The 18,261-nt window shown below is 45.0% G+C and overlaps 1 protein-coding gene across 2 annotated transcripts in view; it reads right to left on the reverse strand.

Moving 5' to 3' along the window:
- IPO8 (importin 8) overlaps nt 1-18,261 on the reverse strand; it is a 285,959-nt gene that overhangs the window by 125,867 nt on the left and 141,831 nt on the right. For both annotated transcript variants that reach the window (XR_003856437.1, XM_029600000.1), the window contains exons 9-10: nt 15,521-15,655; nt 7,746-7,845 (exon numbers count right to left, since the gene is read on the reverse strand). Coding sequence is in view for 1 of the 2 variants with exons in the window: in XM_029600000.1 (XP_029455860.1) it covers nt 7,746-7,845; nt 15,521-15,655 (235 nt within the window). In the remaining variant the exon portion in view is untranslated. The remainder of the gene's footprint in view (nt 1-7,745; nt 7,846-15,520; nt 15,656-18,261) is intronic.

The following is an 18,261-nucleotide window of genomic DNA, read 5'->3' on the forward strand; positions in this document are numbered from 1 at the left end:
GGAAACTCCCTTTCTTAGATGATCTGCTTGTAATCACCACTGTAGTTGACAGCAGACCTCCATCAGCAGGTGGAGCTGAATCGAATAGTCCTGAGATTGTGGGTTCCAATGAGAGAGCAGAGAGCACAGAAGAGGACGCATATGTGCTCTTGCTCATGGCACCACTTCCAGGGTTGCCATCAAACAGAGTACTTGTAGACAGGACCACACTGTCAGGCATATAAGTGTTCATCAAGAGACACACCTGCGCCATCAACTTCTGAATACTAGCTTCTGACATGAAAACCTTGCCTTGCTTTGGGTCTAACCAAACACCCAAATACTCTAACGGCTGAAATGGCTGAAAACTGCTCTTGGCTAGGTTCATCTCCCAACTGAGCTCCTGCAACAGGGAGATCACCTTGCGGGTCACCAGGCGGCTCTCTTCCAGAGACCTGGCCCGAATAAACCAGTCGTCCAACTATGGGTGTACCGGGATCCTATCCTCTCTCAATTCTGCCGCCACCACCACCATAACCTTGGAAAAGATTTCTGGGAGCAGTGGTCATACCAAAAGGCAGTGCCCGAAACTGATAATAGCACTCCAATACCACAAAACGCAAAAACATTGGTGCTCCAATTGGATGGGAATTTGGAGATACGCCTTGGACAGAACCAAGGAGGTCAGAAATTCCCACAACTGCACTGCCATTTATCACTGAGCACAATGTTTCCATAAGAAATGAGTCACCCGCAAATGACAGTTGACTCTTTTGAGATCCAGGATGAGATGAAAGGAGCCTTCCCCTTCTTGGGCACAATGAAATAAACAGAATATCAACCCATATTTTCTTGAGACTGGGACCACAGCCCTCAGACTGAGGAGCCTTGACAATGTACACTCCACTGCCTACTTCTTCTGTGGGGAGTGGCAGGGTGACACCAAGAACATGTCCCAAGGAACACTGCAAAACTCCAGTGCATATCCCTTTTGTATCATCCTCAGGACCCACGGATCCAATGTAATTTCAACCCACCTTTAATAAAAGAGAGAGAGGTGCCTCCCTCATCTCCTGTTCCCGGAGGGGGGGGGGAGTTGGCAAAGCTTCTTTGGGAAGCTCAGGAGGTTCCACTACCCGAGCCCGTGCTCCCCCTGAGCTGTTTGGGATGAAAGGACTGAGACCTATCGAAAGGTCGCTCCTCTGTAGAGTTGAAAACGCTTGGAACCCCTGGTATGAAGCCTCATGCCAAAGGAGCGCGGCGTCTGCTTGTTATTCTCCAGTAACCAAGGAACCAGGGATTCGCCCCACTTACTGGCCAGTTTTTCCAACTTGCTCCCAAACAGCAGCAAGCCTTTAAAGGGCAATTTCTTAAGATTAACCTTGGAGGTCGCAATCGGCCGACCAATTTCTCAGCTATAACTGACACCTGGCTGCTATTACTGAATCTATTCCTCTGGCTAAGGTGCAGACCAAATCGCAGCCCGCATCTGCTAAAAAGCAGCTGCTGGCTCCATAACAGCCCTGGAATTCACTCCAGTCATCAACCTCCTGAGAGAGAAAGAAACAAGAGCAAGCCACTAGGGAACAACAAAAAGCTATCTACAAGGTCATTGCTTCTGTTCAAATGCTTGCTTAAGGATGGCCTTAATCTTCTTATTCACATCCTTCAAGGCCACTCCTCCCTCCATGGGAATAGTCGTCCGCTTAGAGACTGCACAGACAAGCACATCCATTTTCAGAAAACGTAGACGCTCTCACACCACTGGATCCACTCAAGATCAATCAATTCTTGAATGGCCTCCATACCAGGGGACAAAAACACAAGAGGCTTTATGCAAAGAAACCAAAATGGGATTTTTCTTTGGCTCAGACATGTAATCTACCCCAGGTACTCCCAGCATCTGGGAAATCAGAGCAGATAGCTCATCTCTTTGAAAGAACCGCAACATAGTCCTATACGGTTCCAGTCCTGGAGGAATTACCCCATCCGCCAGAGTCTCAGGATCGGCCTCATCAATAGTGCCATCCGGAATCCTATCAGGAGGAACTGCTGTCAATCTAGGTGTACTTCGGCGCTTAACAGTATTGGGCGAATGAGAGGTCACTGTCTGTGATTCTGACCTGACAGGTTAGGACAGGGCTAAGGACTACACCCGAAGGATTGCAATCCTTGAAAAAATTCTACCTAAGAAAAAGCAGGAGGATCCATGCCAAAACCAGAAGGCACCTGTGCTGTGCCCACTGAGCTACTGTCCCCCACTGACAAACCAGTTAAGGAAGTTCCAAGGTCAGGCTCCCCTCCTGACATGTCCTTATCCAGACCATCATCAGGCTGGAAAGAAATAGGCTTAGTAAAATTAGAAAAAGATAATTCTCCCTGAGCCTTTAAGCAGTGCTGGCACAAGTTAGAAGGCTCTCCAGGCTGAGATGCCCAAATATGACAGGCAGCACAGAAGGAAAGGAGGAAAGTTTTAGCCACAGGCGCCATAAGTCTGTCAGTTCACTTAACATGCAACTAAAGGTATGCATCCAACTGAATTCATGCTATAAAATGTAGGTGCACAAAAGTTAGGCATCCCAAGGCTAGGCATTGCAAACCTAGGTGCATTTCTGATGCTCTAAACTTAAGTGCGCACAACCAATGCATCCCAGATTGTGTGCACAAGCAGTTCGCCCAAAGAACTAGGTGCACAACTCGGACACACAGCCAGATGCACTTGCATTCACAGACAGTCCTGAAAAGGGCAGCCCAACATGCAGAAAAAAACATGCGAAAATGCCGCCATGGCCTATCACGTGGTGCACAGAAAAAAAGCCCACCCGGGCTGCTCAACCTGCCAGGCTGCCCAAGTTCCTTAACCTCTCACAGAAGCAGGAATGAACATTGGAATGGCGACTGGAGGAAGGGAAGATCTACAAACAATCCTTCTACTCTGTCTCTCTCTTTTTTTTAACCTTCCCTGAGTTCAGCGACAGTCTCTGGCTGCAGGGGAAGAGGGTATATACAGTCACCGCCGCGCTCGGCTTCCTGCACTCGCTGCCTTTTAGCTATTTTTAACAGCTACGTCCACACTGGCTGAGAAAACCAGCTACCGGACCAAGGCACACATCTGAGGGACCACAGAAATCACCTCAGGATTTCTCATCTGGAGGAAAGACCATTTGATGTCACAGAAAGAGAGCAGGGCGAATTAAATCTCCTTTTATTTCTTCTTCTAAAATTTTAAGCAATGCCCAGTAGGGAGATGCATGTCCAACATCTGCTGGAGACAGAGAATACTGGCAAGCTGATGTCACTGCAGGAATATATATACTGTGACGTGTTTGCTCCTCTCCATCTACTGGCAGAGATGCATAACTCACTGGTCCTGAATTCATCTGTCTGGGTACTAGGAAAAGGTAATTTTTTGAGAACAGGAACAAGCTAAAGGTGATCTTAGCTTGACAACTTGGGGAAGGGGAGGACATCCACTAATATAGTAAGAAAGGTAAAACAGGAAACAGCATATAGGAGCTTGTCCCCCAGCCTCGACTGCATGAGAGCATCGATGCCCAAGCACTTTTTCATCTCTGCTGCGATTGAAAAAGCGAGGAACCTTTACATTGTGAAATGTCGCCAGCAGGTCTAGAAAAGGGAGGCCCCAGTAGTCCACTATGAACTGGAATGCCTCATTTGACAATTCCCATTCTTCTGGGTCCAGACTCTGCCTACTGAAAGTCCACTCTTACATTGTCTTTTCCTGCAATGTGTGAGGCTGAGACCTCCTGCAGATGCACTTCCGCTCATTCCATGAGAAGCCTTGTCAGCGTACACTCCACTGCTTGTCTTTTCTGTGGAGAGTTGCAGGGAGACACCATGAAAACGTCTCAAGGGACACTGAGAAACTCCAGAACGTAGCCATCTCTTGTCACCTGCAGAACCTACTGGTTTGACGTGATCACAATCCACTTCCAATAAAAGGATGGTGGTTCAACAACCTGGTTAAGGCGAAAAAAAAAAGAGAGACAGATGACCCCCCTATCTCCTGTTCCCAGGGATGGGTTGGTACACCTGCACTGAGATGCTCAGGGAGGTACACTACCTGAGCCTGCACCCATTCCAGGCTGCCTGGGATGAAAAAACTGAGACATGCCCAAAAGCAGAATCCTCTGAGAAGCCACTCCTCTGTACAGAGTGCATCAAACCCCTAGCTCGACCTCTCGTGCTGAAGGAGCGCGGCATCTGCTTCTTATCCTCTGGTAACCAAGGAACCTGGGACTCACCCCACTTATTGGTCTTTTTTTTTTTCAGCTAACTTGAAATAAGAATGATCCTTTAAAGGGAAATTTCGTAAGATTAGACTTTGAGATTGCATCAGCCAACCAATTCCTGAGCCATAGCGCCCGAAGTATGGACCAGATCGCAGCCCGCATCTGCCAAAAAGGCGTCTGCCAGTTCCATCACTGCTCTGGAATTCATACCAAATTCATTGACTTCCTGAAATAAGAGCGAGCCACTAGGAGCAAAAGAAGCTATCTGTAAATTCATTGCCACCGCTTCAAGGCATGCTTAAGGATGGCCTGCGGGAATAATCGTCCGCTTGGAGAAATCTCATACAAGCACTTCCACTTTCAGACGTGCAATTGCTCTCTCGCAGCTAGATTCAGGGAGTACAGCCCTTCCAAGGCTCATTCCCTTAAAATTTGTTTCCAGGGCACCCCATTTAAGATCAATCAATTTTTGAATAGCCTCCATAATAGGGAAGAAACATGAGGCTTTATGCCAAGAAATCAAAATGAGATCTTTCTTTGGCTCAGACAAGGAATCAGTCCCTGGTACACCCAGTATCTTCAACGTCTGGGAATTCAGAGCCGGTAACGCATCTCTAGGCATGAACGCCAAATAATTCTATACGTCTCCAGCCTTGGAGAAATTTTACCCTCCTCCAAGGAGCAAGGATCGGCTTCATCATCCATGCCATCCGGGTCCCTATTGGTGTAACCCACAGCAGATCTAAACGTACTCCGACACTTATCCGTAGCACCAGATACACAGGAAACTGCAGCCGTTAGGAGTGGCCGGGGCCAAGGACTGTGCCTGAAGAAAGGACTGCAGCCCTTGAAAAATTCCACCCAAGAAAAGATAGAGGGGTCCATGCCAAAACCAGGAAGTGCCAGGTTGGGATGCCCAAATATGGCAAGCAGCACAAAGGTTAAGGCGCTTAAGCATCTTTGCTATCGGTGCCATAGAATTTCCAGTATGCTCCAACAGGCATTTTAGAAAGAAAAATTGGTTCTTACCTGCCAATTTTCATTCCTGAAGTATCACGTTTCCTTAAGGGGAGGGCGAAAAATCTGCATCATCTGGTGTGGAGGATTTCTCCAACTGGGAACCTTAATTTAGTGCTTAGAGGTCTGTGTGGTCCTCCCTTTGAACTGATATGGAGGGCATCGGTAAAAGATTTAACCCTGAATGCTGTTTTCCTGGTGGCTATCTGTTCGGCTAGGCAAATATCTCAGCTGTAAGCGATGTCGTGTAGGGACCCTTTCCTGCATTTTTTGGAGGATGGAGTTTCTTTACGTACGGTTCCTTCCTTTTTGCCTAGGTGGTGTCCTCTTTTCGCCTTAACCAGGTTGTTGAATCACCAGCCTTTCCGAATTTGGCAGCCGATGATCCGATGGCAAGGGAGTTTCACTTATTGGATGTGCACCGAATTCTTTTGAGATATCTTAAGGTGACGAATGCCTTTTGGAGATTTGATTATCTGTTTGTCCTGTTTAGTGGAGCAAAGACAGGAAATAAGGGTTCCAAGGGCACTATTGCACGATGGTTCGGTTTACATCTGTAAGGGCCGGTCAGTGCCGGAGGGGTTGAGAGCACATTCCATTAGGGCAAAGGCAACCTCTTGGGTGGAGTATCAACTGCTTTCTCCGCAGATTTGTCAAGCGGCAATGTGGTCTTCTCTTCACACTTTTACCAGACATTACCGCTTGGATGTGCGGGCACCAGAATAGACTACTTTTGAGTAAAGTGTTTCGCGCGGGTCTTTCAATTTCCAGCGCAGAATAAAGGGGCTTTGGTACATCCCACTTGGCTAGACTGATCCAGGATACGAACAAGAAAGGAAAATTGGTTCTTCCTTACTAATTTTTGTTTATGAAGTACCACAGATCAGTCCAGAGACCCGTCCCCATGTTTCGAAAGACTTCCTTGCTTCCGGATGTTGCTGGACTGGTATGTGATAGATTAATGAGAAAGGTGTACATAGTTTGGTATGTGTTTTGTGTTAAGTCAAGAGGGCCTAGTTCCAAGGGGCTCCAACTTTGATTCTCTGTTTTCCCTATCATTTATTGAGAGTTTGTTAACAGACATCTTGGCTTGGGTATAGGTCAATATTTAGGGACTGCAGGTGACACTTTCGGTTATGTAACAGTGACTCAAAGTTTTGTTCTCTGCCTCCATCTGCTAGTAGGGATGCATAAACTCACTTGTCTGGACTGAGCCATGGTATGAACAGGAACTGTGCGCCCAGCTGTGCTTGCAATAGGCGCTAGAAAAAATAGGCACTCAAAAATTAGGTGCCTAATATATCATTCAGGTAGACGCTCAACTGAGTGCCTACCTGAGCGCTCACTCCATATGCAACTTGAGCGCCTGCCTAGGCATCCTTAAGTGTACCACACTGTGCGTCCACCTAGGCACTCCTACGTGCACAACTGAGCATCCAGCTAGGCATCCCTATGCACCCAACTGAGCACCCAGCTAGGCATACAACTAGACCATAGCCGGGCACGTAAGTGCGAACCAACAAACCTGAAGAGGGAAGTCTTATGCACAGAAAAAAGCATGTAAATGCTGCCAGGGCCTACCATGCAGCAAACAATCAAAGCTTGATGGGGTCTAGCCCAGAAGGCTGCTCAACCTGCCAAGCTGCATGAATTCCCAAGCTCTCCCGGAGGCGGGAAAGGACTTTGGATCAGTGTACCAAGCATAGAGACTGGAGGGGAGATGACTCCCTAAAATCAACTCCCCCTTCTCTCTTTTTTTTTTTTTTTTTTTAACCAGAGCTCAGCCTGACTCGGCCGAGTACAGTGTCTGTCTCCAGCTGTGGGGAAAGAGGGCATAGACCTTCACCGCTGTGCTCGGCGACCTGCATCTCTTGCCTTTCAGCTTGTTTATTTATTTATTTATTTATTTTTACAGCTAAGTCTATGCCGTCCAAAACCAGCTACCAGACCAAGGCACTCATCTGAGTGAAGGATTCAAAGATATCACGTCAGGAAAACTCGACAGAGAGGGACCATAAGGTATCACCCCAGAAGAGCGGGGCGAATTAATTTCCTCCTTCTTTTCTCCTTTTTTAAGCAATCCCCAGTAGGGAGAAGCACATCCACCATCTGCTGGAGATGGAGAATTCTGGCAGGCTGATGTCGGTGCAGGGGTATATATATACCATGACGTCAGCTTTGCTCTGTCTCCATCTGCTGGTAGAAGTGCATAACCCACTGGTTGTGGATCCACCTATCCGAATGCTAAAAAAGCATTATTAGCAAAAAAAAATTAAATTAAAAAAAAAAATTCTTTAGACAATATGGTTGGTAGTTAAAACAAACCAGACCAATAAGACCTCCATGTTTCCCAATTCTACTTATTTTATTTCAAATGAAATATTGTTAATATACTTTGAAAGCATCTATTTATCTACCCCACTTTTATGATAAGTAAATGGAGGTGCTACTATGCTGACTATAAAGGTGTCACAATGGAGCAACACAATTGCTTACCGAATTTCATGCGAATATACTCATAAGGGTCTTCTTGCCACAGCTCCTCATCTTCATCTTTGTAACACATGAGAGGGAAAATCACCTCCTCAGATATACCCTAAGAAGAAAAAAAGCCAAGTCTAAGAAAACAGACCCCCAAAGCATGTAACATATCCTTTAAGAATGTGCTCGCTTAGGCTTCTATCATCACATTAGTGTTCTTCATGCATTTTCTGACATTACCTTTGGAGCACACAAAGCAGTTTCATTTCATTCTATCTTTTTCAGGCAGCTCCACCAATAAACTTTACAAAAAGAAACACATACGGTTCTATTTTTTTACACAGCAATATTGTCAAAAATTGCTTTCAATTAGCTCAGCATTAAATCTAAAAAAAATATTCTGTACACACACACAATGAGGATAATTTTATATTTATTTATTTAAAGATTTTATATACTGTCATTCCATAAAATGATCACAACGGTTTACATAAGTAACATTCATAATTGTCAACCAGCAAAAAATAGCATGCTTTACTGTAAAGTCTGCATATAGAAAGTACACAGACTTTAGACAGAATTTTCAAAGTGGACTTATATGCATGTCTGATTTGAAAAAGTGTATGTTTGTGCAAAATGCAGCGTAGCATACATGCACGCATCTACGCCTGCTTGTTAGCAGGTGTAAATATGAGTCAGCAGATTTACGCATATACTTTTGAAAATCTCAAGTAATCACGTAAATGCTATCCCAGCCCAAACTCTGCTCCCTGGAATGACTCTTTCATGTGTGTGTAAAAGTACATGTGGAACTGCTTTTGTGCGTACTTTTATGCACACAACCCCGAGGCAATTTTCTTAAATGCTTTTAAAAGTAAAAAGAAATTTCTTTTTTTGTAGGGTGCTCTGAGGTCTAGTGACCTCAGACCTCAGAGTATGTTGTCCTGTGGTATTAGAGGGGCAATTGATGAGTGTGGTATTACCTTGTTTTGGATCCGTAAGGGAAGATAACTTGGTGAGATGAAAGGACAAAAAGTGAATAAGAACAATATGGGTTCAGAAATGGGAGTTGGTGGTGATTTTACAACGTATTAAGATGGAAGTGATATGTTTGACCCGATGGTGAGAATTGTAGAAGCTGAAAAATTCACTAAATAATATGGATAAGTAATGATGTATTTAAAAAGATTTTGATTTAGAAATCATGGAGAGTGGGGGTTTTGAAGTTCCCGGGTTGGGGGGAGGTGTGGCTATACAGGTGATTGATGGGGACTAAGGACCTGGATGGGATTAAGGGTGGTTAAAGTCCACGGCGCAGCCGCGGCGTTTTATGCCTCAAGTTGAAATTTTGAAGCAGCCAGAAATGGTGCCATGCTAAGGGTGAAGGCGTTGGTGTAAAACAGCACTTTTTTGGTAAGCTCTGTGCTATGGGTTTTCTTTCTATTTTAAATGGAAATATGCGATGTAAAATGATTTTATAAGTTTCTTCGATATGTTTTTCAAATCTGTTGAGGTAGAGAAATACTGAGTAAAGATCTGAGGAGAAGTGTAAACGGACTTCTGGAAAGGTGATAGTGAGTAACTTGTACCTGCAAAAATTTTAAGATGTAATTTTAAATATTTTGATTATTTTGAAGGGTGGATATAGGGATTATGGGTTGGTATGTATAAGAATACTGAGGTTATAATGTGCTTTTATTTTTAAGATTGAATAAGTTCAGCTAGCCTTGAAGATTTCAGTTACAGCTGCGAGAGTATGGACGTTTTGCAACAGGAAGGTTTTAGCCTTGAAGATTGAGAAATACTGGATAATGTGAAAGAATATTGGGCTTTATGAAAATATCGGGGTGATTCTACTGGTATATGTTGCACTGATTGAATTATAAGAAGGCTGGAATGTGCAAATATTCTAGCAGGAATATATTGTGATGTGGTTTTACTAATGTGAATATGAAGTAAAAATTGGAAAATGTTTCTAGGATGAAAAAGAACTGTTTATCCTCATATTTAGATTTTTATATTAATGTTTGGGAGGATTATATGTAAGTACATGTGAACTGTCTGGCGTTGTTTAAACTATATATATACAAGCCGTTAAGCCCGTTAAAACGGGCGAGATGTTTGTTCCAAATGCCAGCTAAGTGTTGTGTGTGGAGGTGTCAGGATGTGTACTCTTCCCCCTCCACCCTCTCTCCCTTTGCCCTCCCCTTGCACCCAATGCTCCTTCCTCCAGCTCCCCTCTCCCCAACCCCCTCCCCCTCTCACTTTCCCACTGCTCCTCCTCATCTCTCATTCTCCCAATGTTCCTCCTTTCTTCCACAGGTCCTCTCCTGCAGCCCCTTCCCATTCTATCACCCGCTGGTCTGCCCCTGCAGCCCTCCTCTCTCCTCATTCTTCCATTAGACTCCCCTTTCCCTCACTGCTCCTCACCTGCCCAGCACCCCTTCTCTTCCTTATTCTCCCACTCCTCCTCCTCCTCTGGCCCTCCCCTTTCCTCTTACTATCCTCTTCCCCCCTCCATCCTCTCTCCCTTTGCACCCAATGTTCCCTCCTCCAGCTCCCCTCCCCTCTTACTGTCTTGCTGCCCCATCTCCCCAACCCCCTCCCACCTTCCCACTGCTGCTCCTCATCTCTCATTCTCCCAATGTTCCTCCTTTCTTCCACAGGTCCTCTCCTGCAGCCCCTTCCCATTCTATCACCCGCTGGTCTGCCCCTGCAGCCCTCCTCTCCCCTCATTCTTCCATTAGACTCCCCTTTCCCTCACTGCTCCTTACCTGCCCAGCACCCTTCTCTTCCTTATTCTCCCATTCCTCCTCCTCTGGCCCTCCCCTTTCTTCTTACTATCCTCTTCCCCCTCCACTCTCTGTTCCTTTGCACTCCCCTTGCATGCACATCTGTCAGAGCCGCGGGTCTCTCGCTCTCTCGTGTGCCTCACCAAAGCCCTCACACGGCTCCATTTCCTCCCGGCGCCGCTCCGCTCTGACCCATGTGCTCTCTCGCCGTTCATCAGAGCCGCAGGTATCTCTCTCGTGCATGCCTCACCGCAGCCCTCACACACAGCTCCATTTCCTCCCGGCACTGCTCCGCTCTGACCGACGTGCTCTCTCACTCGCGTATGCACGGTAGAGTTGCTCTCTACTGCGCTTTTGCGGGCCGTCGGTCAGAGCCCATTTATAAGGTAGATATATATATATATATATATATATATACACACACACATTCATACTACTAGTACATTATTCACCTGACAATATACTAGAAATGTTGGGTTAATGGTAGTATGAATGTGTAGTATGAATGGTTGGAATTTTTTTTTTTATATACAAATATGTGGTTCTTTCTTTTTTAATTACTATTTTTAAATTTACTGCTAAGAATAAAGAAAGATATTCCAACAAATTTCATTAGGACATCAGCTTTGAAACTTGACTCCATCTCCATCTGCTAGCAGGGGAGCACATAACCCATTGGTCCTGAGTCCATTTGGCTACATGCTAGGAAATTGGTCTTTTTCTGCAGTCATTACTATGTTACTATGTTTTTATCAGAGAATCAGTGCCAGTATTTATACAGAAATATAGACCTACAGTAGTTTGATATCTATGTATAGATTTAATATTTATGTCTATCCACCCAAACATTACAGTTCTTGGATTTTACTTCACTTAATAAGCCTCTCCCGATACTAAAGATATAAATAAATCAGGATGTAGTTGTGTTCATCATCCTCATAAACCTCTCCTAATACCACCCTGAAGCATTTGAGTAAGATTCAACATCTAAAGAACAGCTGCAGCTGGGCAGAGTATTGGGTGGGATGCTGAATCCATCTGTCTATACTAAGGAAAATGAAATTATCAGGTAAGTAATTTCTCCATTTCCTAGCATGTAGCCAGATGGATTCAGGACCAGTGGGATGTAAAAAAGCTACTCCCGGACAGGGCGGAAGGCTGCCCGTGGCCCACTTAGTACTGCCCTTGCGAAGGCTGCATCTTCTTGGGCTTGAACATCCAGGTGGTAGAACCTGGAGAAGGTGTGTATGGAGGACTACGTAGCCACCCGACAGATCTCGGCGGGCGACAGCAGCTTGGTTTCTACCCAAGAAACTGTCTGTGCCCTCGTAGAATGAGTCAACCTGTAGTGGTAAGGGCTTTCCTGCCTCTATGTAGGCTGCCTTGATTACTTCTTTGATCCAGCAGGTTATGGTTGCCCGCAAAGCCGCTTCTCCTTGTTTCTTCCCGCTGTGAAGAACGAACAAGCGATCCGTTTTGCGCACCGGTTCCAATCTTTCCAGGTACCACACTAGGAATCTGTCGACATTTAGATGGAAGACTCATGCCTTCTTCGCCAAGTCCTTATGTTCATCCAGAGATGGTAGTGAGATGGTTTGCTTCAAGTGAATCTCGGAAACCACTTTCGGTAGGAAGGAGGGGATGGTGCGCAGCTGTATGGTTCCAGGCGTGAACCTAAGGAACGGTTCTCGACAGGATAGTGCCTGTAGTTCGGAGATGCGACGGGCTGAACATATTGCCACCAGGAATACAGTCTTCAATGTTAAGAGGCATAGTGACAGACCCATGTGTAGGAAGTCTAATACTAGATTGAGATTCCATAGAGGTACCGGCCATTTTAGGGGTGGTTGGAATTATTTAACCTCTTTCAGGAAGTGGGACAAATCCGGATGTGTTGATAGTCGGATACCATCGACTTCGGCTCTGAAGCAGGACAGTGCGGCTACTTGGACCTTGAGGGAGTTGAGTGACAACCCCTTCTTCATACTATCCTGTAGGAACTCCAGAATCATGGGAATCTTGGCTGTCCATGGGAATATCCTGCAGTCCTCGCACCAGGACTAAAGCCTAAAAACTTGGCTATTCAAAAAAGCATTTCACAATGAGAGCGTTGAATAACAGCAACAAATACTTCCAGCTGAAAGTCACCTATATATACATAAAGTAGAATTATTTTATTTTATTTACTCATAATTAAATATTAAATGGAAACAGAATACACATATATGATTATCCTGACAATCATATAATTGGTAACCTCATCCCACCTGTCATTTAGATTATATTATTGATCTATGTAACCGTAAATATTGGCACTATGGATAACCTAGAAACCAAACCTTTTCGTGCCTAAATGTAAACCGTTGTGATGGTACATTACTAAATGACGGTATAGAAAAGTTTTTAAATAAATAAATAAATACTCTCCAGATCCGTATGTATGACAGGGATGTGGAGAACTTGCACGCTCACAGCAGGGTGTCAATCACGGCCTTTGAGTAACCGCGCTTCTTCAGGCGAGTCCTCTCAAGGAGAATCGAGATGGATCTTCATGGAGAATCAGCCCTGCCGGAGAAGATCCCTGTGTGGAGGTAGGCACAGAGGGTTCCCCGCAGGAGTCTTTGCATGCCTGCATACCATGGTCATCTTGGCCAATCCGGAGCCACTAGCAGAACTAATCCCTTCTGATGTTCTATCTTGTGGATGACCTTGCCCAGTAGCAGCCATGGGGGGAAGGCATACAGAAAGCCTTCCTCTGGCCAAGTCTGGACGAGAGCATCGAACTCTTGGGAGTGTGGCTCTCGTCTGCGGCTGAAGACCCTGGGGACTTGAGCACTGAGACGGGTGGTCAGTAGATCCATGGCTGGGAGGTCCCAGAGATTTACTATCAGTTGGAAGGCTGTGGTCGATAGCGTCCATTCTCCTGGGTCTAGGCTCTCTCTGCTGAGGAAGTCTGCTGAGATGTTGTCTTTTCCTGCGATGTGGGAGGCCGAGATCCCTTGTAGGTTTTTATCTCCGCCCATGCCATGAGAGGGTCTATCTCCAGAGACACCTGCTGGCTCCTGGTTCCTCCCTGACGGTTGATGTATGCAACCATTGTAGAGTTGTCCGACATTACTCGAATCGCTTTGCCTCGGAGTCTGTGGCTAAATTGCAGGCACGCTAGTCTGACTGCTCGAGCTTTCAGGCGGTTTATGTTCCATTCCGCCTCTTCCTTGTTCCATTGTCTCTGGGCCATCAGTTCCTGACAGTGGGCTCCTCACCCTCGCATCTGTGGTGAGCAAGGGCCAGTTCAGTGGGGATAGGCTTACTCCTCTACTTAGGTGGTCTTCCTGTAGGCACCACTGGAGCTGAGAACGTACCTCTGCTGGTAGTTGGAGGTGAACTGAGTATTCCTGGGACAGTGGATTCCATCGTGACAGTAAGAAGAGCTGGAGCGGTCGCTTATGGGCCCTGGCCTACGGGACGACCTCCAGGGTTGATGCCATGAGGCCGAGGACTTGAAGATAGTTCCATACCTTGGGGTGTGCATTGGCCATCAATCGTTGTAATTGCTCCATCAGTTTCCTTCTCCTCGAGGGAGGGAGGAAACGGTGTCCCCAGGTACTCTAGAGATTGAGAGAGCTGCAGACTGCTCTTGCCCGTGTTCACAACCCAACCGAGTTCCTGCAGTAGAGTCTTGACTCTGCTGGTCACCTGCCGGCTCTCTTCCTAAGACTTTGCCCTGATCAGTCAGTCTTCCCAGTAAGGGTGTACCAAGATCCCTTCCTTCCTTAGTGTTGCTGCCATGACCACCATCATTTTGGAGAATATTCTGGGGGCGACTGCTAGGCTGAAAGGTAGCGCTCAGAACTGGTAATGGTGACCCAGTATCGCAAAGCGTAGAAAACGCTGATGGTCCTGATGGACTGGAATGTGAAGGTAGGCTTCGGAGAGGTCCAGGGAGGTTACAAACTCTCCTGGTTGTATTGCCATTATGATGGATCGAAGAGTTTCCATGTGGAAATGTAGTATCCACAGATGGCGGTTGACATTCTTGAGATCCAAGATGAGCCGGAAAGATCCTTCCTTCTTGGGAACAATAAAACAGATGGAATAGCACCCAGTCTTTTGTTGGGGCGTGGGAACTGGAGTTATTGCCTTCAGGCTGAGTAGTCTTGTTAGAGTGGTTTCCACTGCCAGTCTCTTGGTGTGGGAGTGGCAGTTTGACATCATAAATTTGTCTCGAGGGATGCAGCGGAACTCCAGAGAGTAACCTTCTTGAATGATACTTCGTACCCATTTGTCCGACGTTATCTGGACCTATCTCTGGTAGAAGAGGGCAAGTTGACCCCCCCCCCCCCCCGTATCGCCTCTTCCTGTGGATTGGTCGGCCCATTCTCATTGTGGAGCACGGCTGGAGCCTGGCCCCGGGCCTGCTCCTCTCTTGGTCTGTCAGTTCCGAAAGGGCTGGGACCTTCTGGAGGGACGAGGTGCCTGGAACTGAGTTCCTGTAGGGTCTAAAGCACTGCGATCCTCTTCCCTTGGTTCTTCTGGGGGAGGGACGCTGAGATCTTTTACTCCTATCTTCCAGTAGCCGAGGCTCGCAAATGTTTTCTTTCATTTATAAACTCCTTAAATTAGCAACTTATTATTGAACAGCAGTGTAACTTTACAATTATTCTAGCTGAAGAGGGATCATAGTTTATAAGTCTTTGGGAAGGAAAAATACATCACTTATTTTTAAGACCCCTATTTTGTGCAGTTTCAGAAAATAATAGTTCCAAAAAAATGCCACACAAGCCCTGTGGTCACATGCATTGACAATAAAGGGATTAAATCAGTCTAGCTAATTTTTAGTGATTTAGAGCCAGTTTATGGTCATATAAAATATCTAAATAGAATACAAACACAAAAATGACTTAATGGTTCATGTCAAAGCAATTAAAAGTTCCTAACACAAACTCATCTGCAGATAAATTTCACCAAAACATTCCAGGTCAGAATTCTTGGACTCACCTGTATATGTGGCTTCATCTGTTTCCAAGTTACAGAATGAATAACTCCCTGGTTCAGATAGTTTAATGTCTGCTGTAGAACACGGGAGGCAATATACTGTTTCTGCCTGTACTGGTCTAGTATTTTCAACAGTACCTGCAAGAACAAAAAATAATATGCAAATTAACACACAGATGCACAACCAGGTTTCCACATTCACCACTACCAGCATGGACATTCCTTGTTACCACAGCTCTACTTTTCTTCCTGAGGATCCTGGGGTTGTATCGGCATCCCCCTGACACAATAGCAAGAACTCTATCATTGAGCTAAAGGAACAACTTCCTTAGCTGAGCTATTAGGAAATCCTTGGAATTTCCGACTGGCCATGCCCTTCCCCCCTTCTCCTTGCTAGTGACCCCAACACATTCTTTACAGTATGAACATACCACGAAACAGCTGACAGCAAGGAGGAACCTTCATTTTTACAATTTAGGAAGATGCTAAATGGATTTTAGTTTCAGCAGGCATTTGACACAATCTTTACAGTTAAGTGCTCAGTTTAAATATGTGACAATTTTAAAGGTGGGCAAGTTGCTATTTAGTTTTAATGGGGCCTGTAGCTGTTATAATTTTATTTTTCTTTTAAGGTTTTTGTCTGTATTTAACTTGGGCGCTTTTATATTTTTAATTTTTTTCTTATAGTTTTTATTTTACATTCACTTGTTTATTATCTGTTATTTATGAATGACAATATTTGTAATCCACTTAGAAACTTTGACTTCGGTATACAAAATCAAAAAATAAGTAAGTCCACACATAGTACTGAGTAACATGTATTACTGTTAGGTATCCTCCCTATACTATGAAATCAGCATACACCATGAATTGCCGTTTTGCTTCGTTCAATTCCAATTTCATATTCTTATGTCCCCTCTCCCAGACATATGTATTGCAGCTCACATCTTTCTCTATAACCTGCATTATGCCTTTCCTAGTAAAGGCGGAAAATCAAAAGGAAATAAATAAATATAAAGTCAATGCTGGACTGGTACAACCTGTTAAGCAAGAAGCTTCCAGGGCAGCAAGGTGACCGAGCACTTCTGAAAATACTGGGGCACTGAGCAGTTTTTCTTTTTAGATTGCACAGAAACGTTTTTTTTTTTTAATTATTATTTATTTTTTTAAAGTTGCTCTCGAACCTCAAGGGGTCAGATCTGCAACACTGGAGCAGCATGCAGGACTAAGGAACCAACATCATCACCTAAACCCTAAGGGGTGGATTTTAAAAGGTGCGCGTAAGTCCCGGGGCTTTCGAAAAGGGGCGGGAGGGGGAGTGTCCGGGGGCGTGCTGCGTTTTGGGGGCGTGGTCGAGGCCTCCAGACCAGCCCCCGGGACCGAGGACGGAGCGGGGGGCTGCTGGCCGACAAAGGTAGGGGGGGGGGTTTAGAGGGAACAGGCAGGCCGCGCTGGGCTTGGCGTGCGCAGGTTGCACAAATGTGCACCCCCTTGCGCGCGCCGACCCCGGATTTTATAAGCTACGCGCGTATCTTATAAAATCCAGCTTACTTTTTGAAGATCTACCTCTAAGGTTGTGCAGTTGGCTGCATCGAAGTGCAGAACTGACTGACAGCATGTTAAGCCCCACAGAGCCCTCAGCCTGGTATATGCCAGATTTTTTTGTTTTTTATAATTACAACCTCCTGACTTCATTTTCATTTATTTTGGAGCAAACATTTTTAAAAAATTAATAGTAAAGTATCTTTTACATTAAACACTAACCTCTGAATAAATCTTGCTGTAGTTTTTTTTTTAATACCATATTTTCAATTTCTCTCTCTTGCAAAGCTTCTCTCTTTTTTCCTTTCTACACAATCCCCAATACCCCTAACCTAGTCAGTCCAGGAGCCCAGAGTCCAAGCCAGATCTCTAAAGCACTAGGCTAAGTAGGCTAGAAAGCAGCAAAGTTTCCTTATTCTATCACCACTCTCTGTACAAGCCTACAGCTTCATCGATATATGGACAGTTAACTCACATAAGGGTCGGGGCAGCGACATAATAAACTAACAGTCCAAGTCTGCACACAGATTGGTTACATGACTTGCTCAAGTGGTCAGTAAAGTCAGGGTCTCTAGTTCAAAGCTGGGCTCTAGCCATTACAATATGAAACAGCCCGAAATATAATGATCCCACATGCCATAAAGCATGATACTTCTATATAGTACATATAACCCCCTCTGTGTCACCTGCTTCTATAAAATCATGAAAAAATATTATTTGATTTATATTCCACCCTTCAGACACTCAATTGATTAGTTTATATATTAGGTGAACATTAACATTCTGATAGAATAAGCCACCTAGTAGCCCTGAAAAACAGGTAATCCTTGTTAAGTAATGCCAGGGCAACAAAAAAAAAAACCAAAACAATGAAAAATTACATAAATCCATGTTATTATTACTATTTGATTGTAAGCCTCACAGGTCTTTCTTTCCCCCTTTTCTTACAACTTAATAAATGCAAGGGATGTGATCTAGCATTGTGAGCCTTCATTCACAATGACCTAGGGTTTTTTCCCCAATTTTAATAGATCCATCTTCCTGCTATTCCCAGCCTGCTCATTGCAGCAACAATCCAGAGGCTGGGAGCTGGAACCCTGTATCATGGGCTCTAAAATCCGATCACCAGGAATTGACCTTAATGACCATGACTTCCTTCCCTTCTTCCATAGCCCTCCCTCCTCCCACCAATCATACTCCAA

This window comes from Rhinatrema bivittatum, chromosome 4 (assembly GCF_901001135.1).
Source record: "Rhinatrema bivittatum chromosome 4, aRhiBiv1.1, whole genome shotgun sequence".
Taxonomy (NCBI): domain Eukaryota; kingdom Metazoa; phylum Chordata; class Amphibia; order Gymnophiona; family Rhinatrematidae; genus Rhinatrema; species Rhinatrema bivittatum.